The following is a 21,590-nucleotide window of genomic DNA, read 5'->3' as shown; positions in this document are numbered from 1 at the left end:
TGCTTCAGCTATATTGCATTTCTCAGGACCTACTGTAATGGGGTAGCTGGACTCTATGGAAGACATATTGTCCTGGCTGTTGTTGTTTGTGTTTTTATACTGGTGTCCAGGCATCTGAGTTTGGAGTGATTGTAATTCTAGGTGCTGCTATCTGGTTTTTGTCTTTCTTGGGTGGGTATTTTGTTCCTTAGTTCCTATTGCCATTTCTGGTTCTTAGTAAAGTGTGGTGGCTATGGGTTGTCTGGTGGGGAATGCTTCTGAGATCCTGTCAAGTGTGGCCACTGGGGATGGGGAAGTCCCATTGTGTTTCTTGGTATTGGAAACTGACACTTAGAGGTGGAGATTGGCTTGGGGGTCTAGGGCTGAGGAAGTTCACAGGAATGAGAAAAGCAGTTTGTGCCACACTAGAATCAGCCTAGTCTCCTGGAAATGGGGCCAAGAGAGGAGCACCGACAGCTGATAGTCTGCTACAGAGCTGGGATGACTCTGGGGATTGGATTTGGAGCAAAGGAAGGAGAGTGGAGATCTGAAGAGCATCTGCCTGCTTCCCTGACCTGTGTGGCTCCTGGTTTTGCAGGGAGTGCCTGAAGGAGTTGGAGGCTGAGACTAGAGGAGGATACCGTGGTGAGAAAGGCTGTAGGGATATCCATGTGGTCTTCTGGAGATGGGCAGAGAGGAAGGGGCAGCTGCAGCAGGGGTCTGTCCAGAGCTGCAGCACAGAAAGGGACTGATGTGGAGGAGAGGGGGAGAGGGAAGGTCTGAAGAGCACCTTGGCTGGCATGGCCAGCGGGTACCCTGAGAACATTTGTAAACAATTTAACTATATCAAGATTTAGAATAATTATCAACAGAAATAAAGAAGTTATATATTTTTTTAATCAAAATAAGGATGAAAATGGCAACATATAAATGTGGAAATGGCAGCATATATATGTAAATTTCTACAAATAAAGCTCTTCAAGAAATGCCTACATAAAATATTAAAAACAGAAATACTAAAGTTAAAACATCAGAAATTAGAAATCCCCCTTTTATCCTCAGCCTCATTACTTATTACATTAATAAAGCTGTAAACACCTCCTATTGCCATCCAAGGTTAAATAAACAATACATCCTAAACTGAGATTTTAGAGTGAGTTATCTGCAAGTGTTTCCTGCCCTCCAGTGGTATGTGCTGTAATAGCGTCACTGCAGCTGGCAGCCTTATGAAGGGAAGGGACCTCTGTTACAGGAACATCAGGACTACGTTTACATGAACACTGGGAAATTATGGTACACTGTATGGCAACATCTGCCGTTGTCCCCATAAGCAGCTCATTCTCTGTCTGTACCCCTAAGTCACATCTTCCAGCCTGAAGCACACAGTCATTACTGGTCTTGTTTTGTGAGATGTGTCCTGAATTGTACTGAGACACTGGAAATGTATCAGTATTCTTCACTGAAGACTGGGGAAAATTATCTTTCTGTTTATGAATTTTGACATTGTCTTTCACCATTATGTCACCTAAATGCTCTTCCACCCTCTCGAGACAAAAAGTATCAGTTGTTTCTGTGGCTTTCTTAATTGACTCTTCAGTTTGCTGCTGCATCTGATCTTCGTCTTCAGATATCTAAAGGAAATGAAAGAAATCTATGGTAAGTTTAAAAATGGCTATTTCAAAGCAGTCTTCGAATTCAGAGTATAGGAAATTATTGAAAATTGAAGAGAAGTTGGTAAGTTACAAATCAAAGCAGATATAACATCAAAGATTAGTCAAAGACTCTCCCACGGCTCCCCAGAAAGCTATGGGTTTTAAAATAGCAATGACAATTGTCACTGCTATAAATGCAAAAGTGAAGAGCTATCTGTCATCTTCTCAGTACTGCTGTCACAGGCCTCATTCTGCCACAGCAGTCTTCAACTACTTAAAAAGGGCACAGCAGTAACATGTTCCCAGGGAGCAGTTACTAAGTGTAACCTTGATCACTCATTGGCTCCTTAGTGAAACATTTGTTACATAACTGTTATTAGGTTCATCCCATGAAACGAAGGTATCAGATCACTGGAAATTGAATGGTTACAGTAAATACTGCAACTTTTCATAAAGGGACAAATTTTGCTGCCTTCCATTTCTCAAATTTATAAATAAATTTAATGATTCATAAATAATTTTATGAAAATATCATTTGGATGTTGTAATTAAAATATATTGTTTGCTGGGATTATAGCTCAGTAGTAGAATGCTTGCCAAGAGTGTGTGAAGCTAGCATTTCAATCACTACCATGGTGAAGAAAGATAAAACACATACTGACTATTCAAGCTGGGCAGTAGAAAGACAATGTTTGAATTACAAAAAACTAAAATTAGATCTAGCATCTGGCAGACTGACACCAGGAAGCAAAAGTAGCCCAAGAAATGCACATAAGTTAGTTAAACACAAACTGGAGAGAGTGAGACTTGTGCATCTCATCTTGTCAACATGAGGCTGCACTCACATAGAACAGAGATGCTGCTTGCTTAGACATACATTACAGAGGTAAACATGAAATTCATCAAGCAATCATACACCTGAATAGACTGAGAAAAGTAGAAAGAATGAACCACGTTGCAAATGTAGCTATGAGGCCTTCTTTAGACTGGGGAGCCTCTGAAGAACTCACTGCAAGAATACTGACACTTGAAACACAACTAAGATGAGACACAAGAGGCCAAATATATAAAAGAATGGATCACAGACCTCAGTATGAAACAGTGAAGAAAGCAGGGTACCCTGCAAGGTGTAAGTGTATGAAAGAACTGTCTGAATAGGACTCCATTAGCTCAGGAAGTAGGGCCAACAAATGTCAAGTGGGACATCATAAAACCAAAGCAGAGAAGAAACTGGCAAACCAGTGTGTGTAGATTAGGACATGGAAGGGAGACTATTCTATGCAGTCAAGAGCCAGCTTTCACAGAGTCAGGGGTGCTGTAAGGAGTGTAGATGAGTTAGTAAAACAGGAACCCATTGAATGAGATTACCCGGATTGAATGTGTGTTCTTAGAAAGTCATGAACTTTGCTACCCGGAGAAGACTTTGGGGCAAAAGCAAAATACTAAGATCTTTTGAGAAGCACCCACAATCATTCAATAACAAACTAGTGGGAACATAGAGTAGGTTTCTAGTGAGAAATAGGTAAACTAGAAATTGCTCACGTGAAGTAAATGACTGGGAGGAGGCAGAGTGAGGATTTTGAAATGAACACGTGGGTATACTGGAATATCTATTGATATGGGATAACCAGAAAAATTTAAAAGAGGATTCAGTTCAAAGTACAAAAGGGTAGAGATGCTCTTCACTACCCAAGAAATGTTGAAAAGAACGTTTAAATATGGGTCAAAACTAAAGTCATCAAGCAGCACAACCATCATTCTAAGATGTGCAACACCATTGTAGCTTTAGCACACAGGATGACAGAAGGTTCTGTACAGAGCCCTGGTCATCACAGCATCGTGCAGGGAGAAGGGCAGAGGAAAGGAGGGTAGAGCATAAGGTGGCAATGGTCCGGGGGTTGGGGAAGGTAACACAGCATCTTGATGCAGAAGCAGAGACAAAACCCTCTTTATTTGTTTATGGTAGTGGGGATTGACTGAAGGCAAGAGCTCTAACACTGAGCTAAACCCTAATCCTCACAGAAATGTTTTAGAAAGGTGAAATAATTTCCATCAAAAAAGGCTGTGTGTTGGTTGGTTAGTCCACTTGACACAGCTGGAACCATCTAGGAAGAGGGCCTTCATTAATTAAGGGAATACCTCCATCAGCTTGCCTGTAGGAAGGTCTATATGATTTTCCCTTGATTAATGATAGATGTGGCTGGTGGGGTGGGAGGAGCAGCACACTGTGGATGGGGCCACCAGAGGCAGAGGTTCTGGGCTGTATAAGAAGCAGGCTGAGCAGGCCATGCAGAGCAAACCCGTAAGCAGCCTTCCTCCATGGTTCCCATCTCTGCTTCTGCTTGAGGTCCTGCCCTGACTTCCCTCAGTGGTCAGATATGATCAGGACATTTAAGCCAAATAATTCCTGTCTTCCCCAAGTTGCTTTTGAAATGCTGTTAAAGTAATAAAACAGTATGGAAGTACAGAAGTCACTGGTATCCTTAGCAAACAGTCTGGATGGGAAACTAGAGACCAGATCAGGAGAAATAAGGGTAAGGAGTGAAGGAAGGAAATTTTCACTTAAACATGGCTTATCAGAAGTGACACAGTTCCCACTCAGAATATAACATGTCACTCTACTGTGATTTCAGTCTTCAACAACGCTGGGCAGTTTACCTTATTTTATAAGCCTTGAGACTGTATTTTAATGTTTACATGGTTATTCTATATTTTAAATTAAAATAAATCAATAAAACCATTTAAAATAAATATACAATATATAATGTTTAACTGTATACATTCTATATGATACATTGTGCACATATATATCAAAGTGTGTGCATATTTATAATCTCAATAGGAAGCTTTTGTTTGTTTGTTTGTTTTGTTTGTTTGTTTGGTTGGTTGGTTTTTTCCAAGACAGGGTTTCTTTGTGTAGCTTTGGAGTCTATCCTGGCACTCACTCTGGAGACCAGGCGATAAGAAGTTTTTATAAGAATATATTCACTATCCCTGTAAATGTATATCACTAATGCTCAAATACTTGCTTTTACTTTTTGTTTACATCTTCTGACATTTTTACCCTTAAAAATTTTTAACTTTGAAAATCATTTTTGTTTATGTAATTTTTATTTCCACTATTGGCTCAACTCTCCTCAATGCAAAAAAAGAAAAAAAATCCAAAATTAATACAGCATATATTAATAATCCCCAAAGCAGTGACTTACCAAGTCAGAACTGGAGCTGAACGTACTCTCGGTTGGCCGTGGAGAGTAGCTGGCAGACTGGCTGCTCTGCGAAGACTCCAGATCTGAAATAAAGTGTCCATTCATGAAGGATGGTAGCACTCACATTCTAGCAAAGTAGAAGACATCCAAGTTTCACTACCATAACAAACAGCACTTAGAGATGTGCCAAGCTTAAAGTTTTGATGTGGACAGTTATTTATGATGAAAAAGAAAACTGAAGACAAGTGACCATTGATATGATCCCTAACTGTGTAATCTAAGGCCATTTTCTGTTCATAGGGCTCAGCAAGGAAGAAGCCTGTCTGTTGCATGGATCTAACCTGTAGTGGAGGGTGTGATGACAAAAATGAAGGTAAGACCTTGTTGCTGATAATTTAAGCACCTTTGCAGAAATGTAATTCTGTGACTGAGGTTCTGTGCTAGTGTGGAAGGCCTTCCAGCCTGTGTTTACCTGGGTCATGGCCATTAGAATAATGCACAAAATTCCTGAGTGAATGTGTACAGAACGGTTGAAGTCTCAAACTCATGGGTGGTATGAGCACAGCCATGTCAAGGACTCCAATGCCTCAGACCCATGAAATAGCAAACCATTCCTGGTCTGCGTTCAGTACTGACAGTGTATGCAGGAACATACTGACTGAAGCATCTCCCTCCTGATGTTAAGGACTGCTCCCCCACAGAGACCTTCAACTAAAACCGGACACACCTGACTCCTTGTTCAGCTGTATGAAAACCTTTCCTCCTCAATTCAGATGTCTAAAAGAAATGCTGGTTTTCCAGGTCTGTTGGTATGTACTCCATCAGAGTGCACAGTCACCCCACCCCAGCTTTTCTGTTAGGTGTCTGTCATTTCTTCACTCTCGTTGGCCCAGTTAGGTCAATCCCTAGTGTCATGCAGGGCATGGCACTTCTTAAATTTCATCTTTTTATGAAAATTTACATTTTTGGCCAGGCATTGGTGGCACATGCCTTTAATCCCAGCACTTAGGAAGCAGATGCAGTCTGATCTCTGTGAGTTCGAGGCCAGCCTGGTCTACAGAGCAAGTGCCAGGATAGGCTCCAAAGCTACACAGAGAAACCCTGTCTTGAGAAACCAAAAAACAAAATTTACATTTTTGTACTTTGATTGTTTCTTTGTTGTGTTTTGACTGGTACCTCCCAGACAGACGGCTCTGACCATTCGTTCTCTACACCTACTGAGCAACACACTGTACACTTACATGTACCTCCTCATTCTTACTTTATTTTCTTGTCCCTTTCCCCATTATTTCCTCAAAAGAACTCTTTGCTCTAAAACACTATAAATTCAATTTCCCCACAGACTACTCTGGCACCTCTGTCTCTGAATTTCAGTAGAAGCTGACATTGGACTGTAGTCGGATCCTTGCATCTTTACTGCAGCTAGCTTCCCTTTAAAGAACAGCAGGCAATGGAAAGTCAAGTAAGACAACTCTCCAGAACCCACACTAAATAAATGAAGTAAGCAAACAAACACAGACTAGGAAAGAAGGAAAATTACCAAAGTAGATGAAACCATCAGTAATTTGGAAGAGACTTGTAAGCATGGAGGAGAACTTGAGCCAGGAAATGGAAAGACGAAAGGAAAAGGAAGGAAGGAAAGAAGAAGGAGAGAAAGAAAAAAAGTGAGCCTAACAGAAAATTGGGAAATAGAAGAATCAAAATCAAATAATAACACAGAGGGAGTTATCAACAGATAAGACCACACAAAGAAAATATCAAAGATGGACAAGTTAAGACAAAAAGTACTACAATACATATAAAGAGAAAGCAAAGTGAATGTAACTAAAATTTTCAAGAACACTGGGACATGGTCAAAAGGTAAAACCCAAGAATCCATAAGGTAGAAGTAGTAACTAAAATCTAAAGGCATAGATGATCTGTTCAAAAAAAATTACAGCAGAACAATTACTAAATCCAGAGAAAGAAATGGCTGCCCAAAAGTGTGGTGGATTAAATCTAAAGCCCCAAATAGGCATGAACAGAGAAGAACCTCTCCATGGTGACACACAATTAGGATGTTAAACACACACAAAAAAAATTTAAAAAGAAAAATTCCAACTTATACACAAAGGCAGAAAGAGCAGACAAATACCACATCTCTTGTCAGCTTAGAAAGTAATTAACTGTCAATCACAATTACTATATCCAGAAAGACTTCTTAAAATTTGTAGAGAAATAACATTTCAAGATAAGTACAAACTAAGATAACTCATGAAAACCAAGCCAGTAATGAAAAAAAAATGTTTAAAGTAAATAGAATGAGAAAAACAATTCCATCCATAAGAATAAAGGAAAGAATATATTTCATGAGAGAATATAATAATGAAATTGAGCTAGAAAGTAATCCACCATGTCCAACCCTGTCAATTTTTCCTTTCAGGGTTCAGGGAACCTGATGGAAGAGGAGGCAAAAGTATAAGTGCCCAGGGGATGGAGGACACCAAGAAAACATGGCCTTCTAAGTCAACATGATCAACACACATATGAACTCACAGAGACTGAGCAGCATGCACAGGGCCTGCATGGGCCTGCACCAGATGGGACCCTAGAGCTGATAGGAGAAGTAGACACATGTCCTCATCCCTAACCCAGAAGCTATCTCCAACTTGTAACCACTTTCAAATGAAAATTTACTTTTCTCCAAGGGAGTTTCACTGGGGAAACAAACTACACATAAGTTCAGGCTGCATGTCCAGCAGTAGATGGCCAACAGAAAATGAACTCACAAGCATCTTCGGAGGTTCCTTATCTTATAATTTCATGTCAGGGAGTTTCCTTTTTTATTAAAAATGTGTCTTACAATTTGTTATCTTTTGTTTTATATTTAAATATTGTTCTCTTCAATCCTTCTACCCTATAGGTCCTTTGTACATATCCTATGGCTTCCAGTTTAGTGTTTCCATAGAATTCCTGAGTGCTAGCAAGTGACCTCTGTCTCTTGTGCTCACTTCCTTCTGCTTGTTTTTGGCCTAATCTGATGTAGTAGTTTTTATTTTATGCGGTGTTATTTTATTTCATGATATTATTATATTATTAGTCCTTAGAAACCTGTTTGTATTCTAATGAGAGATAGAAAGAAATGGATCTGGATGGGAGGAGGATGTGGAGAGAAACTGGGATGAATAGAGGAAGGAGAAACTGTAATAAAAGGGAAAAATTCTTTTAACTTAAAAAATAGAGTCTAATAATGCCATACAAAAAGCCATTGATTTTTATGGTAATTTAAGAGGTTTTTTTGTTTGTTTTTTTGTTTTGTTTTGTTTTTGTTTGAGACAGATTTCACTATGTGGCTCTGGCTCTCCTGAAATTCACTATGTAGACCAGACTGAACTCTGCCTCCTGAGTTCTGGGATTAAAGGTAATCCACCACACCTGGCTCCATTTTCACGATAATTTAAAAGTAAGTAAATTAATAAAAATTGGATCAGTTCACAAGGGTTTCTAAGTATCCTAGCAGACCAAGTAACCAGAAGACCTATGCTAGGACCAAAGACCTAAGACATACCTAGTAGTTACACTTTTATGAACAAAAAGTCACTGATTCAAATCACTGGCATACACAAGTTTTATAAAAACAATTAGTATGCAAGATTTATAAAAAGACACATAGGGCAACACAGATGCAGCCTGATGTAGACTATAAAAGACACATTCCTTAATGAGAAGCAAGCATCTTAAAAGCAGCACTGGGCAGTGTGGCATGTTCACCAGCATCTCTTCTCCAGCTGCTGAGAGGCTGAGGCAGAGTGATCATGGACCACAGTGAGATCTTGACTCCAAAAACTAAACAAAATGTAACATGAGCAAAACATGGAACATGGCTGCCCAAGTGATCTAATCAGAAAAATAAAAACTTAAAACTACCATGAATTATTAGGTTTAAATAAAGATAAAAGGTTGACATGGTACAGGTGGATACATGCCTTTTACCTGCTGCCTATGGAAGGCTAAAGTAGACACTTAGACTCTTGGAAGCAAATTTGCATTACTTAGAAAGGTAATAAATATGCATCATATGCAAAGTGGTTCTAGTCCTAGAAATATACCCAAGAACTTTCATATGTGTGTTCTAGTAATGTCAACAATGGTCACAATAATCAAGGACAAAATATTGAAGATAGTACAAATATCTGCTGCCAGAAGATGCATGAATAAAGTAGAGCATATTGATACAAAGAATGCTAGACAGCAGAAAAACTAATCTGTGAAAGCCACGAATGCCAAAATGTATGACCCTCAAAACACAATACCTGGTGAAAAAGGAAAACTGTGCAATAAATAAATAAATAAATAAATAAATAAATAAATAGGACAATAGTGACCTCTAGGGACCATTTTCTAAAGGACAGTTGTATTGTCTCAAACTACAGTTGAGTACAGAACTACCTGTGAAACTGTAAATTACATTGTATGTGTTCATCATGACTATTATAAAAAACAATTTTAAGGAATCAACTGTACTGTAGTCTATTCTAAAATAACTTAAATATTTGCTTGCAGGTAAAATCTTTAAAATTTGATTTCTATTTTCTTTTCTAAAATAATAAAGTTATCACATAGTTACACTCACAGATTTTCTCAGTAGACATTGACCTCCCTTTTAAAGGACACATTCCTCTTCCTTCCATTGGGATCTAGAAAATAGAATCAAAATTATAACAAGCCAAAGTATTCATAACACTGGTCACATTTCCAACCAATACCACCAATTCATTTTCTGGAACTTTTGCTTTATATTACTTTCACTCAACAAAGACAATTACACAAAGAAAAAATATCCTACTAAATTTAAATTCCAGTTGGCTTAGAAACACCAAGAGCAGAGTAGACACTTGATAAGAACTGCATTGCTAGCAAAAGGAAAGGCCTCATGCTGTCAATGGTGTATATAGTTAAACAAATGCAAGATACTAAAGTACTGGGAGATATGGTATGCTACACTTTCCCTGTTTTGTTTTTTAAGGTAGGGTATCTGAAAGGTTCAGGCATTATGCTGGCTTGCCTCTGTTACCTGGCAGAACGGGCAGTACCCTGGTCAGCCCAGGATTCCATGGGAACTAAGTCTGCACGCAGGTGCAGAGGACCCCTTTAAAAGACAGACCCCTGCCCACCATTTACTCTCTCTCTCTCTCTCTCTCTCTCTCTCTCTCTCTCTCTCTCTCTCTCTCTCTCTCTCTCTCTCCTCTTCTCTGTCTGCTTCAGCTTCTCTTCTCTCTCTCTCTATGGCAACCAGCCATGGTGGTCAGCCATTTACCCTGTTTCTCTTTTCTCTTAGGCTCCCTACTCTGCCAGGCCTATAATAAACTGGTTAATATGTCTAATAGTCTCATCTTGTGCCTCTCTTATTTCTAATTCAAACAAAAATTTAACAGTATCAGTTACTACTTTTTCTTTTAAAAATATAATCAAAGCTTAGAATTATCAGTTATCTATAAAACACACAGGTGGTGGTAATTTCATTACTTTTTACATACTTAATGTTTTTTGTTTCCTTTCTTGTTTTTAAAAACCAATGTTTCCTAATTTCTAGGAAGTTAAAAGGGTTAGATAACCGGGTTTATTTTGTTCTACTCTGGATTTTCATAAAATCTGATGGGAGAATGTGGTTACAGGTGTCCCTGCTGAGTGTCTGAGGTGCCCTTTATAGCTGACAGACTATGGAACAGTCTGCATAAACTAAAAGGCTCCCTTTATAGCTTGCTATAGGACAGACTATATGATTTACTACATGACTGACTATATGGCAGACTATATGACTTACTATATGACAGGTGATATAACTTACTATATGACAGACTATACAGCAGATGATATGACTTACTTTAGGACTAAATGACAATCAACATGGACTGAAAGAAGTGATTTCTGTGTCTTTTAGTGGGACATGGGGCCATAGATGAGCAAAGGAGATACTGTCTAGCTGCCTTCATTTCCTCTTGAATGTGAAGCCAGTTTGCACTTCTAAACATGTCTTGAGTTTGATGTAGACATGGTAGAGAATTTAATTTATAGCCATGAGCAGAAGTAACGTGCACTATTTCCAATCCAAAACCAGTAAAAATCTCAAGCTTGTTCCACTCAGTGTAAACTGCAAACCTGAAAACCACCCAGAACAGAAGTCCACACCAGTGTGAGGCCTTGAGGTAGTACAAGAAGAACATCCCTTCCCTAACCATTTTATCATTTAAAAAGACTTTCCTATTCAGCTCTTGACACGAACAAGCTCTAAACTTGCATCAACAAGAAATGGTTGAGTCACACCATGCAACCCATCTCCAAACTTGTATATAGCAACCCAATATGTACATGGCTACAAAGGCATGTGTGCGCTCCAATGACCATACCAAATCTGCTCATGAAAAATAGCTAGCTGTCCTACTTACTTTTTTATTGCTGTGATAAACACCATGATCAAGGCAGCGTGTAAAAGAAAGCATTAAATTTTGTGGCTTCAGAGGGTTAGAGCCAATGATGGTGGAATATGGCGATAGGAAAAGATGAGAACTTACATTTTGAGTTCTCATCACACACACAACCATCACACACACACACACACACACACACACACACACACACACACACACACGGGGGGGGGGCAGGCAAGCTAACTGGAAATGGCATGAGCCTGTATGCAGTGACCCATATCATCCAACAAGGACACACTTCCTAATCCTTCCCAAACAGTTCCACCAACTCTGTGATCAAGGTATTCAAATATATGAACCTATAGGGGCAACTCTCATTCAAACCACCACATTCCACTTCCTGCCTCCCATAGGCTTGTGGCCATATCAACTTCAAAAGTCCATATAGTCTTTCACAGTCTCAACACTATTTAAAAGACCAGGGTCTCTTCTGACACTCAAGGCAATCTCTCAACTGTAATCCCTTGTAAAACTCAAAAAAGCAAATTACATACAATGTATGTATGTAATACATTGTATGTAATCCAACATACAATGGCACAGAATATGCATTGCTATTGCAAAAGGGAGGAAGGGGGAATAGTGAGGAAATACTGGACAGAGCCAAGACCAAAACCTAGCAGAGCTAACTCCAAATTCTATAGATCCATGTCTGATGGCAAGGGGCTGAAATGATCTTCCCTTCCAGCCTTACTGCCTGCGAAACATCTTTCTTTCTTGCGCTCTTTCCACTCCCTGTGTGCAGCAGCAGAGCCAGATGTCTCACGGCTCTGGCATTTCCAACATTTTGTGATCTCCAATGTAATCCAAGCTTAACGTCCCCAGCTTCACATAACTATCTCTCAGGGCCTTCATGTAGGGCCTGCCTTGCCACATACTGCCTGGCCTCCATATCTCTCCTTAGCCATGGAGGTAGATTCCAAACCCCTTTATTGTTGTAGCCTTAATGATTCTAAGGCCAGAACCAAATAGACAACACTGCCAAATTCAATTGCCTGCTTGAGATGGGTCCTGGATCCCTAGAATCACGTTTGCATTAGCTTTTTAGGAGCAGAAACTTCTTCAGGACTTTCTTTTTACAAGTAGGAAGCTTAGCTGGATTCAATCTTGCCCTGGGAACACTCCTGCTTTTATTTCATTCTTTAATGTCATCTCTTTCAGCACAAGCCTAGGCACTAATATTAAATTTCCTGTACCCATTTTCTCTACAAACTGTACATTTTGTATTTCTTTTTCATTGTAGATCTGTACAAGAGTTACTGCTTATCATGTGGGAATCTAGATTCACTAGACTTAGTACAGGTTACATGAAGTTTATTTGGAGAGATTACACTTACACAAGAGGTGGGTGGCTGCCTCAGGTTCCAGCTCCAAGAATCTCCCAGGCTGTTCCCTGTGACCCGACCAGCAGCAAGAGAGAGAGCCTGTCTCCATCCAGCCTAAATCCCCCACCTCACATACACACCTGTGGCCATGCCCAACCCAGTTGCTAATAGTATCCTCCCTGGAATCTCTTGAGCTGAGCCTCCGTAGTCTATATTGTTCTCTGCAATATTATCTTGCAATCCCTATGAGGATGACCTACTCATTAACCCTTGCTACCAGCATTCAACCACTTTCCTAGTCCAGAGTCTGAAAGTTTTCCACATTCCTCCAAAAACCAGCATGGTCAGGTCTGTCACAGTAATAACCCACTCCCTGATCCCAGTTTCTGTTACTTTTCTATTGCTGTGACAAAACACCATGACCATGGCAACTTATGAAAGAAAGCATTTGATGTGTGTGTGTATGGGGGGGGATTATATGGTTTTAGAGTTTGAAGAGTTCAAGATGGCTGAGTACAGACATGGCAGCATGAACAGCTAGAACTTACATCTTGATTCAAAAGATGGAGGCAGAAAGACTAGGGATGATGTTTTTTTGAAACCTCAAGCCTGTCTTCAGTGAAGAAAACACCCCCTCCAACAAGGTCACACCTCCTATTCCTTTCTTTGCAAAGAGTTCCATCAACTGGGGACCAAATATTCAAAAGTATGAGCCTATGGGGCCATTCTCATCCAAACCACCGCAGAAGCCACACAAAAGAAAAGAAACTTCCTTCGCTCTCCAGGAGAGCAAGTCATACTTGCTAAGATTAGAAGTGCTGCATCATCTTTCTTCTCTTTTCATGTGTACTGTCCTAGCAAAGGCAGTGACACCGTTATATACAGTCTATATTCTATATACATACACACACATAAGGGTCTTTTATTTTTAATCTTTGTATCTGTGATCTAGAAATGTATAGATCTTTTTCTTCTTTGACATCTTTTAAGGTAAGAAAAGACAGCCCCTTTTCAATTAGTGTGCTAATTTCAAAGAACCTCTCATTCCTTACATTTTATGTAGGAAAGTGACTTCATTTATCTTCTATCTTAATCACATTCTCTACTGTGGAGGAGGAAAGAGAAAAATGGGAAAGGGACTCCGACTGGGGAGGAAGAAGGGAGCTCAATCCAGAAGGAGAAGGGATGGGGACAAATAACATCAAGGTTCTGAGTTATTTAAAGCCTCCAGAAACCAGCTCTTTTCTATGTACCTAAAGCTATACATGATACATGTAAGTACATGAGTGTATAATATATGATGACATTGATGTTGTCAGAGTTTACTTGTACCTTAATCCCTCTCATCTGTTTACAGCTCCATTTAGAAGGTACATCTATATTATTCATATTGGGGAGAATGTGACCCCCTACCCCAGAAAGCACCCCTTCTGTTTCCTCTGACAATGTTCTACTAGTATTCCTCCAAGCTTCTTGCTAAATTTCTTAGTCTCTTTTCTGCCTTGCTGAAATGCTGTGGCTTCTCTGGAAGCAGGCAACTAATTCTAACCCTTTCTCTTAGAACTGTATATGTGGATGCATTCAGTGGAGACCTATGCACTAAAGACTCAAAGCACCAGCTGGCCTACAGCCTGTCCCTATGAATGCCTAAAACACACCATCACCTAGACCAAGAAGTTTTCACAAGACTGTCAATCAAGCTCAACATGTCAACCTTATCACTCAGAAATCTGTTCCTCCCTGAATCAGAGTTATAGTAGACATTATTTTAAAAAACAAACAAAAGACATGTACATCATAAAGTATACAGTAGCACAATTCTTTCTCTAGCAACAATCTCCTGGTAAATAAACATTTTTCCCCACACAGTAGTTCAGAGACCCAGCCCTTTTGTTCTTATGTGCTGCTGTTCCTTAGTGACAGATGGCCATGCAGTCATAAGCAAAAAGAGAAAATGAAAAAGCAGCTCCCACTTCCTAGAGCCATGTATGTGACCTCTGCTAATTTGTCATTAAAAGTTCTAGATACAAGGTAAGCCATTGTGGAAATATGTTACTTGGCTAGGAAATCATTTTCCAGCAATAGCTCTTTGCACAGGAGTAAGTGAAAACTAAGTTGGCCTTTTCTGACACATCCTATATTTTCAATCTTGGTGAATGGGGCCATTTTACTTCCCATTTACCTAAACCATTAGCTGTACGCCTTTCTCAATTTCTTCCTCCTTGCCCTTTTACTAATCACAAATCACAAAGTCCTTTCAAATTCTCAATCTAAATCATCTTTCCATCCTTATTGCCACTGCCCAACTTTAAGAACTCATTATTGGTGCAAAAAAAAATGGCTCAGAGGATAAAAACACATTGCACAAGCCTTATGACAAGTTCAGTCTCTGGGACACATGAAAGTTCAGTCTCTTCTTACATGAAAGTAAGAAGAGGAAGCCAATCCACAGTTATCCTCTGGGGTATGTGTGGCCCTCCTGCATCAATTAATATTCAAGAAAATAATAAATGCCTCAGAGATATATCCACAGGATAATCTGACCCAGGCAGTTCCATAGTGGAAGCTTTTCTCTCTGATGGTTTTAGGCTTCCTCAAGTTGACATTTAAAGCTAACTAGTGTAACATCTGGTGTAACAATAAGTCTTTCTGCCAAGCCACCCAAGCCCTGCAGCCACATGGGCCCTTTCTGTCAGCCACCCAAGTTCCACCTGCCACCACATTAAGGTCCCAAGTAACATAAAGAGACTTATATTAAGTACAAATGCTGCTTGGCCAACTGACTAGGATTTCTTATATGTTAGCTCAGTCTTAATTATCATACATCTATATATTTTATAAGACTTATCAGACACCAGCAGAAGCGTCTGACTTCCCGGGTTCACATGGTGACTCCATGCTTTCTCCTACCTTTCCCAGAATCCTCCTTGATTCCTAGTCCCACCTATCTTGTTTTCCCATTGGCCAACAGTACTTTATCTATCAACCAATAAGACAAACATAGACAAAAGGACCTCCCCCATCAATCTAACTTTGAGTTTTTCTGTTAATCAAATCTGTCTGTTGCCAAAGTCAATCTGCACTATTCTAATGTCATCACATGCCCCTGCTAGAGTTTTTAGTGGGCCTCTCTTTGGTAACAGGTGATTCAAGTACTAAATATCATAAAAGTTCATTTGTGACCTGGCTCTTCATTTTGCCCAGAATTAATAATTTTGCTACTCCAGTACCACTTGTAATCTAATAGGAGTGGTACAATAACTAGAATTAAATTAGCTTCTTGAAGTTTGTAAATTAAACAAACAACTCTCTTGCACCTCACTTTCTATGTTACTTCTTCCTCTAGACCAGTGGTTCTCAATCTTCCTAAAGGTGTCACCCTTTAACATAGGTCCTCACATTGTAGTGAACCCCCAACCATAAAATTACTTTGCTACTACAACTGTAATTTTGCTACTGTTGTGAATCATAATATAAATATCTAATATGCCACCTCAAAGGGGGTTGTGACCTACAGATTGAGAACAATTGCTCTAGACATTCTATGCATACAGCAAACTCTTCATTTAAAGCTATTCTCAGAAACTGCATCCCATGTAATGTTTTCCTGTTAACAACCCATGAAACTTTAAAGCCACTGTCACTAGGTTACTAATACCCTTTGTAAAAATTAAATAGCAGCCATTTATCTACATGCATTGCATTTACTGTCTACATAGCTGCACAAGAGTTTTAAAGGCAGATTATGTATCCTTTTACATCTTTATCTTGCAGAATACAGTATATAACACAGTGTAATCTCTAAGAAATGAAAAAAGTCCCCAGTACCATTTTACACCTGTGCTTAGTGTACAGAAGACACTAAGTGTCTATCACATGAATTTATAACACTCAGTACACACTTATTACCTTTGTTAGGTTTTCTATTGCTGTGATGAAACACCATGACCAAAGCAACGAGGAAGAAAGGGGTTTTTTGGCTTATGTTTCTACATCACTGTTCATCACCAAATGAAGTGAGGACAAGAGCTCAATCAGGGCAGGAACCTGGAGGCAGGGGCTGATGCAGAGGCCATAGAGGGATACTGCTTACTGACTTATTCATCATGGCTTGTCCAGCTTGCTTTCTTATAGAACTCAGGACCACCAATACAGGGATGGCACCACCCACAATGGGCTGGGCCCACCCCATCAATTAATACTTAAGAAAATGCACTAAAGCTGGATCTTAGGGAGACATTTTCTCAATTGAGGTTTCCCATCCTTTCAGATGACTCTAGCTTGTGTCAGGTTGATGTAAAACTAGCCAGCACACTTATTAAGGAAAAATTATATAGTTAAGAGTGTCAAATTACAACTAAAGGACTCCAAAAGAGGGAGAAATCATCTTCCTCAGGTGTCAGCACAACAGCTGGTTCTCTAATACCAAATGCTGAGCTCTGAAAATGTATATATAACATATACATACTAGTAACATTACACACAATGATCGATCTGTGTTTTTGAATTCATGACCGTGTGTGTGTGTGTGTGTGTGTGTGTGTGTGTGTGTGTGTGTGTGCAAACAATTAATGGAAACAAAGACATAAATTTGAAAAGAGTAAGGGGTGTAAACAGGAGGGTTCAGATGTAAGAAAGTGAGGAAGAAATGATACAATTATAATCTCAAAAAATAAAAATTAGAAACTCCAAAAAAAGGGTCGAATTATGTAAGCCAGTGGTTCAGTTCCTGTGTCAATTGAACTCACCAAGAGAACAGTGAGAGTCAAAGCATTTTTTCAACAAAATCTTACAGTGCAGTAAAAACTATTTTAAATATGTCTAGAGTAATTCATATTATATTTCTAGTATAAGAAAATATGAGTCTAAATAAAAATGTATTTATGAATAAAAGATACTCTTAATTAATATAGACTAAATTCTAAAATATAACACCACAGACTGACTAATTGAAAAGACAATGTGACAACAAACTTTACCTCATTACGGTCAAAATCACATGACTGCTTATGATGTAATTCTTTCAAAGGAATATCACCCCTAGGGATCATTAAAAAAAAAGTATTAAAGCCTATTTCCTACACAGTTATTATCCTAAATTTTTGTTTCAAATCAGAATTATATGAGAAGCTTCTTAAAAATATGGATTGACAAGTACTATGGCAAACTGCTCATTTGTTTTAATATGTAGGTTAAACAACTGTATTTTCTTTTCATGTGAATATGTATGTGTGCACAAGTGTGTTGCACAAGCATGGTGTGTACATGTGAATGCCAGAGTTCAACTTCAGGTGTTGCTTCTCAGGAGGCATCAACCTTATTTAATGAGATAGGGTCTCTCATAGGGATCTGGGGTTTGATCAATAGGGAAAGATAGCTGTCAACAGACCCCCAGGATCCTCCTGTCTTCCCAGTGTTGGGATTAGCAATGTACACCAATACACCTAGCTCTTGTATGTAGAGCTAGAATCAAATGCAGGTCCTGGTGTTTGTGCACCAAATCACACTGAGCCAAATCTCCAGCCCTGAAACATCCACATTGTGACATAATCCCTCCAGGTAATTTAAATTTGCACTCAAGATTGAGAATCAGGTTTTTGTTTTCTTTCCTGCTTTGTTTTTTGCTCTTTTGAAACATAGTGCCACACATCCTAAGTCACTTTTTAAAAGCTGAATTTAAAACTCAAGGCCAAACAAAATGTTTTACTCATAAATGTCCATATAATTGAAGAACAAAGAATTTCCTTTCTCAATTTTAAAAAAATGTATTATGTGCCTAAATTTTAATTAATAAATGCCAACTCCACCGGGCGTTGGTGGTGCATGCCTTTAATCCCAGCCCTCGGGAGGCAGGGGCAGGTGGGTCTCTTTGAGTTCGAGACCAGCCTGGTCTACAAGAGCTAGTTCCAGGACAGTCTCCAAAGCCACAGAGAAACCCTGTCTCGGAAAAAAATAAATAAATAAAAAGTAAATGCCAACTCCATAAAATGACATGTATGGATTCTTTTTATCAATAGATACCTTAAAGATTTCCATAAGAAATCACTTCCACAATAAAAATATGCATAATTAAACTACAAATCATAATGATTTGGTTAATTTATGATTATTACTAAGAAAACAAGACTATTCAGTAATAACTACGAGCTAAAAAAACATTTCCCTTCATTATCTATAATTGTAGATAATTTTGTAGAAAAGCCAGCAAGGCTGCCTCAAAGCTCAAAGGAATAAACTACATTTTAAAAATTAAGATCCAATTAAAAAATCTAAAATACAAAATACTTTTTTATGCCACCGGCAGTAAGAAGCCATATCTGGTGATGCATAATGGTTTCCACGGAACAAAAAGCATAACAATGATTCCATAACAGGGGACACAACCCTTAACATACCCATTCTGTCACACAGGGGCCTGTGGGAGGTGAATGCTAGCATGCAAGGATGTGGAACACTGACTGTCACATAATGGGGTATCCTTTCTCATACTGCCTCACTGAATTCTCATATTCCTTGTTGATTCTATAATAAACAAGCAACATTCCTGTGGGACCTGCAAAATGAGAAAATATGCTGTTTGTGCTAATAAGCATTCTCCCCTTTGACATTTCTATTTCTGTTAACCAATAAATTGATATTTAGAAGATATATGGTGGCTATTCAACACTAATTGGTCAAATAAGGTCTTAGAGGCTGGAAAATGTGAAAACCATAGGCTTAAGAAGTTGCTATTACTCATTTTTCAAAAAGGTAAGGCTTCTCCAAAACAAAATGAATTATTTCAGAACGGCTGTTTGATTTAGTTTGACTACCTGTCAAACTACAGGGCTGGCTGAAGCAATCTGTTATATTCTATTGACTATTGTTTCAGAGACAAAAATATTATAAAAGACAATTGTTTTAACTACAGTAGGCATAAATACATAGGAACCATATTTCATATCAGAAAAGGCTGTCAATTAAAGATATCTGGGGAAATGGGGAAAAAATGAGAAAAAAAGGCAAGGCTTCTTTGAGACCAGTTTGCTCACCATCACAAAAATATTATCATTGCATGTTCTATTTGTTCATTTGAATACATTCCTTACATTTAAGTCAAAACTTACATGGAGTACACTGGGTATTCCCAGGTATTTCTCTGCAGCGCTTCCTCTTGGTCATCACTTTCAGTTTTCCCTTCAAAAATAAAAGCATACACTGATTAAACTTAGCATCATGGTCTTTATGAAAATGCCTGTCTGTGTGCATATGTGTGTTCACATATGTAGTATGTGGGTGGAGGTCAGAGGACAACATTCAGGAGCTGGTTCTCTCCTTCCACCATGGGATCTGAGATTAAACTCAGTTCAGCAACAAGCCATCCTGCCAATTCTGAAGATGTTAGAAAATAGCATATATACTCTACTGGTTAGGGAATAATGGTAAGAAAAAAGTGTGTACATGTTCAGCAAAGACATCTTAGATTTAGTCTATATAGTTAGTTGAATCTAAAAATATAGAACATTTGGATACAGAGAGCCAACTGTATGTGTATGTGCATAAATAAATAAAACATGGTAATATATATTTACATAGAGAGAAACTGAGTGTGCAACACCAACCTTTTCTTCCACGGCTGGTTGGGTGACAATCTGTCTCAAAAGATCTTCTAAATTCACGGACTTCTCTATTGCTGTACTCCTGGTATGGGGGCTTCTTTGGCTGACATGTTCCTAAGTAACTTGTATTAAGTGGATGATTATGAAAAGCTGCCTGTGGACCTGGAAAATTCCCTTTGATGAACCCACCTGTGGAATGGCTTTCATCATAAGGAAATACACAGGTGTCACTCACACTACCATAGCCACACTTATGAAAGGTCGCCATTCTGCCTGGCTGATCTCTGCTTAATAAATTGATCATATTGTGACTAACAAACACATCCGAGTCATGATTAGATGACAGATTTCTCTGAGTTGGCTGGATCACATCTTCAAGAAAATCAGAGAATGCTTTCCCATTACTCCCCCAGATCTGTTGCACTGATGTTTTTTCCATAGCAAAGTCTGGCTGTCTTCTTTCACACGGGCTTCCATAATCTTCACCCAGAATCACAGGTCTTTTAGTAAGGAAATTACCAGTTTCTGGACTTTGGAATAAATAGAAACATATTTAGCAAGAAAGGGTTGATCATTTTCATTTACAAACACTAGCTTCAATTGAAAACTTTGAAGAAGATAGATACAGGAGAATGGCTAGCATTTCCCAAATTGCATTTTAAATTTAGTACTTAAGCAGATGATAATGTTTTAGAGCCAAATTTATCTAATATAGTCTTCTCATAATAGGCATGAAAATAATTTATGCATGGTTCTGTATTTCAATGTGTAATTTAGTGCATAGTTTTGTTATACTAGCAAACAAAACGATACTCAGTAGTCTGATGTCTACAATACAGTCTAGCAAATAGCCTAGTGTACCACTGTATGCTGCTGCTGTTTAGGCAAACAGAAAGAGGTTCTGAAGACTGGGGGGGAGCTTTCTTACATAAAAATATTTTTAAGAGTTATAAAAACATTATCAAAGATATTTTCCAATTTAACAATTGAAACAGTTACAAAGTTCTCAATGAAGAAAAATAAAGATATAATTTATTTAAAAGATAAGGTAACCCACATGAAAACTAATTAGGTGAAATGGGTAACCTATAAATTCTTTTCCTAAGCAAAAATGAGTTAAGGCTAACTTGTACATAACAACCAAACCTTACAGGAAATGTTAACAACAAAAATACCTTTTGTTTTATCACTGCCGACTATAAACTCACTTGAGATTGGACTATTTCAGGGAATGGAAGTATAAAAATAATTGGAAGAAACACAAGACTGCTAACAAGAAATGTTTAATATTTACTTTATTTTTAACTATGTATATTTATGTATACTGGGTGTGGTAAGTGCAGCTGAGTGTAGGTATCTA

General features: G+C 38.5%; 1 protein-coding gene across 1 annotated transcript in view; it reads right to left on the bottom strand.

The window, feature by feature from the left end:
- Window positions 1-854: 854 nt before the first annotated feature.
- The window catches only part of CUNH12orf40 (chromosome unknown C12orf40 homolog), a 68,713-nt gene continuing 47,977 nt past the window's right edge, over window positions 855-21,590 (bottom strand). Inside the window, exons 9-14 of the mRNA XM_035440833.1 lie at window positions 20,234-20,760; window positions 19,739-19,808; window positions 17,612-17,672; window positions 9,453-9,516; window positions 4,841-4,923; window positions 855-1,610 (exon numbers count right to left, since the gene is read on the bottom strand). Of these exons, the coding sequence (XP_035296724.1) occupies window positions 1,128-1,610; window positions 4,841-4,923; window positions 9,453-9,516; window positions 17,612-17,672; window positions 19,739-19,808; window positions 20,234-20,760 (1,288 nt within the window). The 3' untranslated portion in view covers window positions 855-1,127. The remainder of the gene's footprint in view (window positions 1,611-4,840; window positions 4,924-9,452; window positions 9,517-17,611; window positions 17,673-19,738; window positions 19,809-20,233; window positions 20,761-21,590) is intronic.

This window comes from Cricetulus griseus, chromosome 2 (genome assembly GCF_003668045.3).
Source record: "Cricetulus griseus strain 17A/GY chromosome 2, alternate assembly CriGri-PICRH-1.0, whole genome shotgun sequence".
NCBI classification, from domain to species: domain Eukaryota; kingdom Metazoa; phylum Chordata; class Mammalia; order Rodentia; family Cricetidae; genus Cricetulus; species Cricetulus griseus.
The sequence above is the reverse complement of the archived record's forward strand: the minus strand, read 5'-3'. Positions and strand labels throughout refer to the sequence as shown.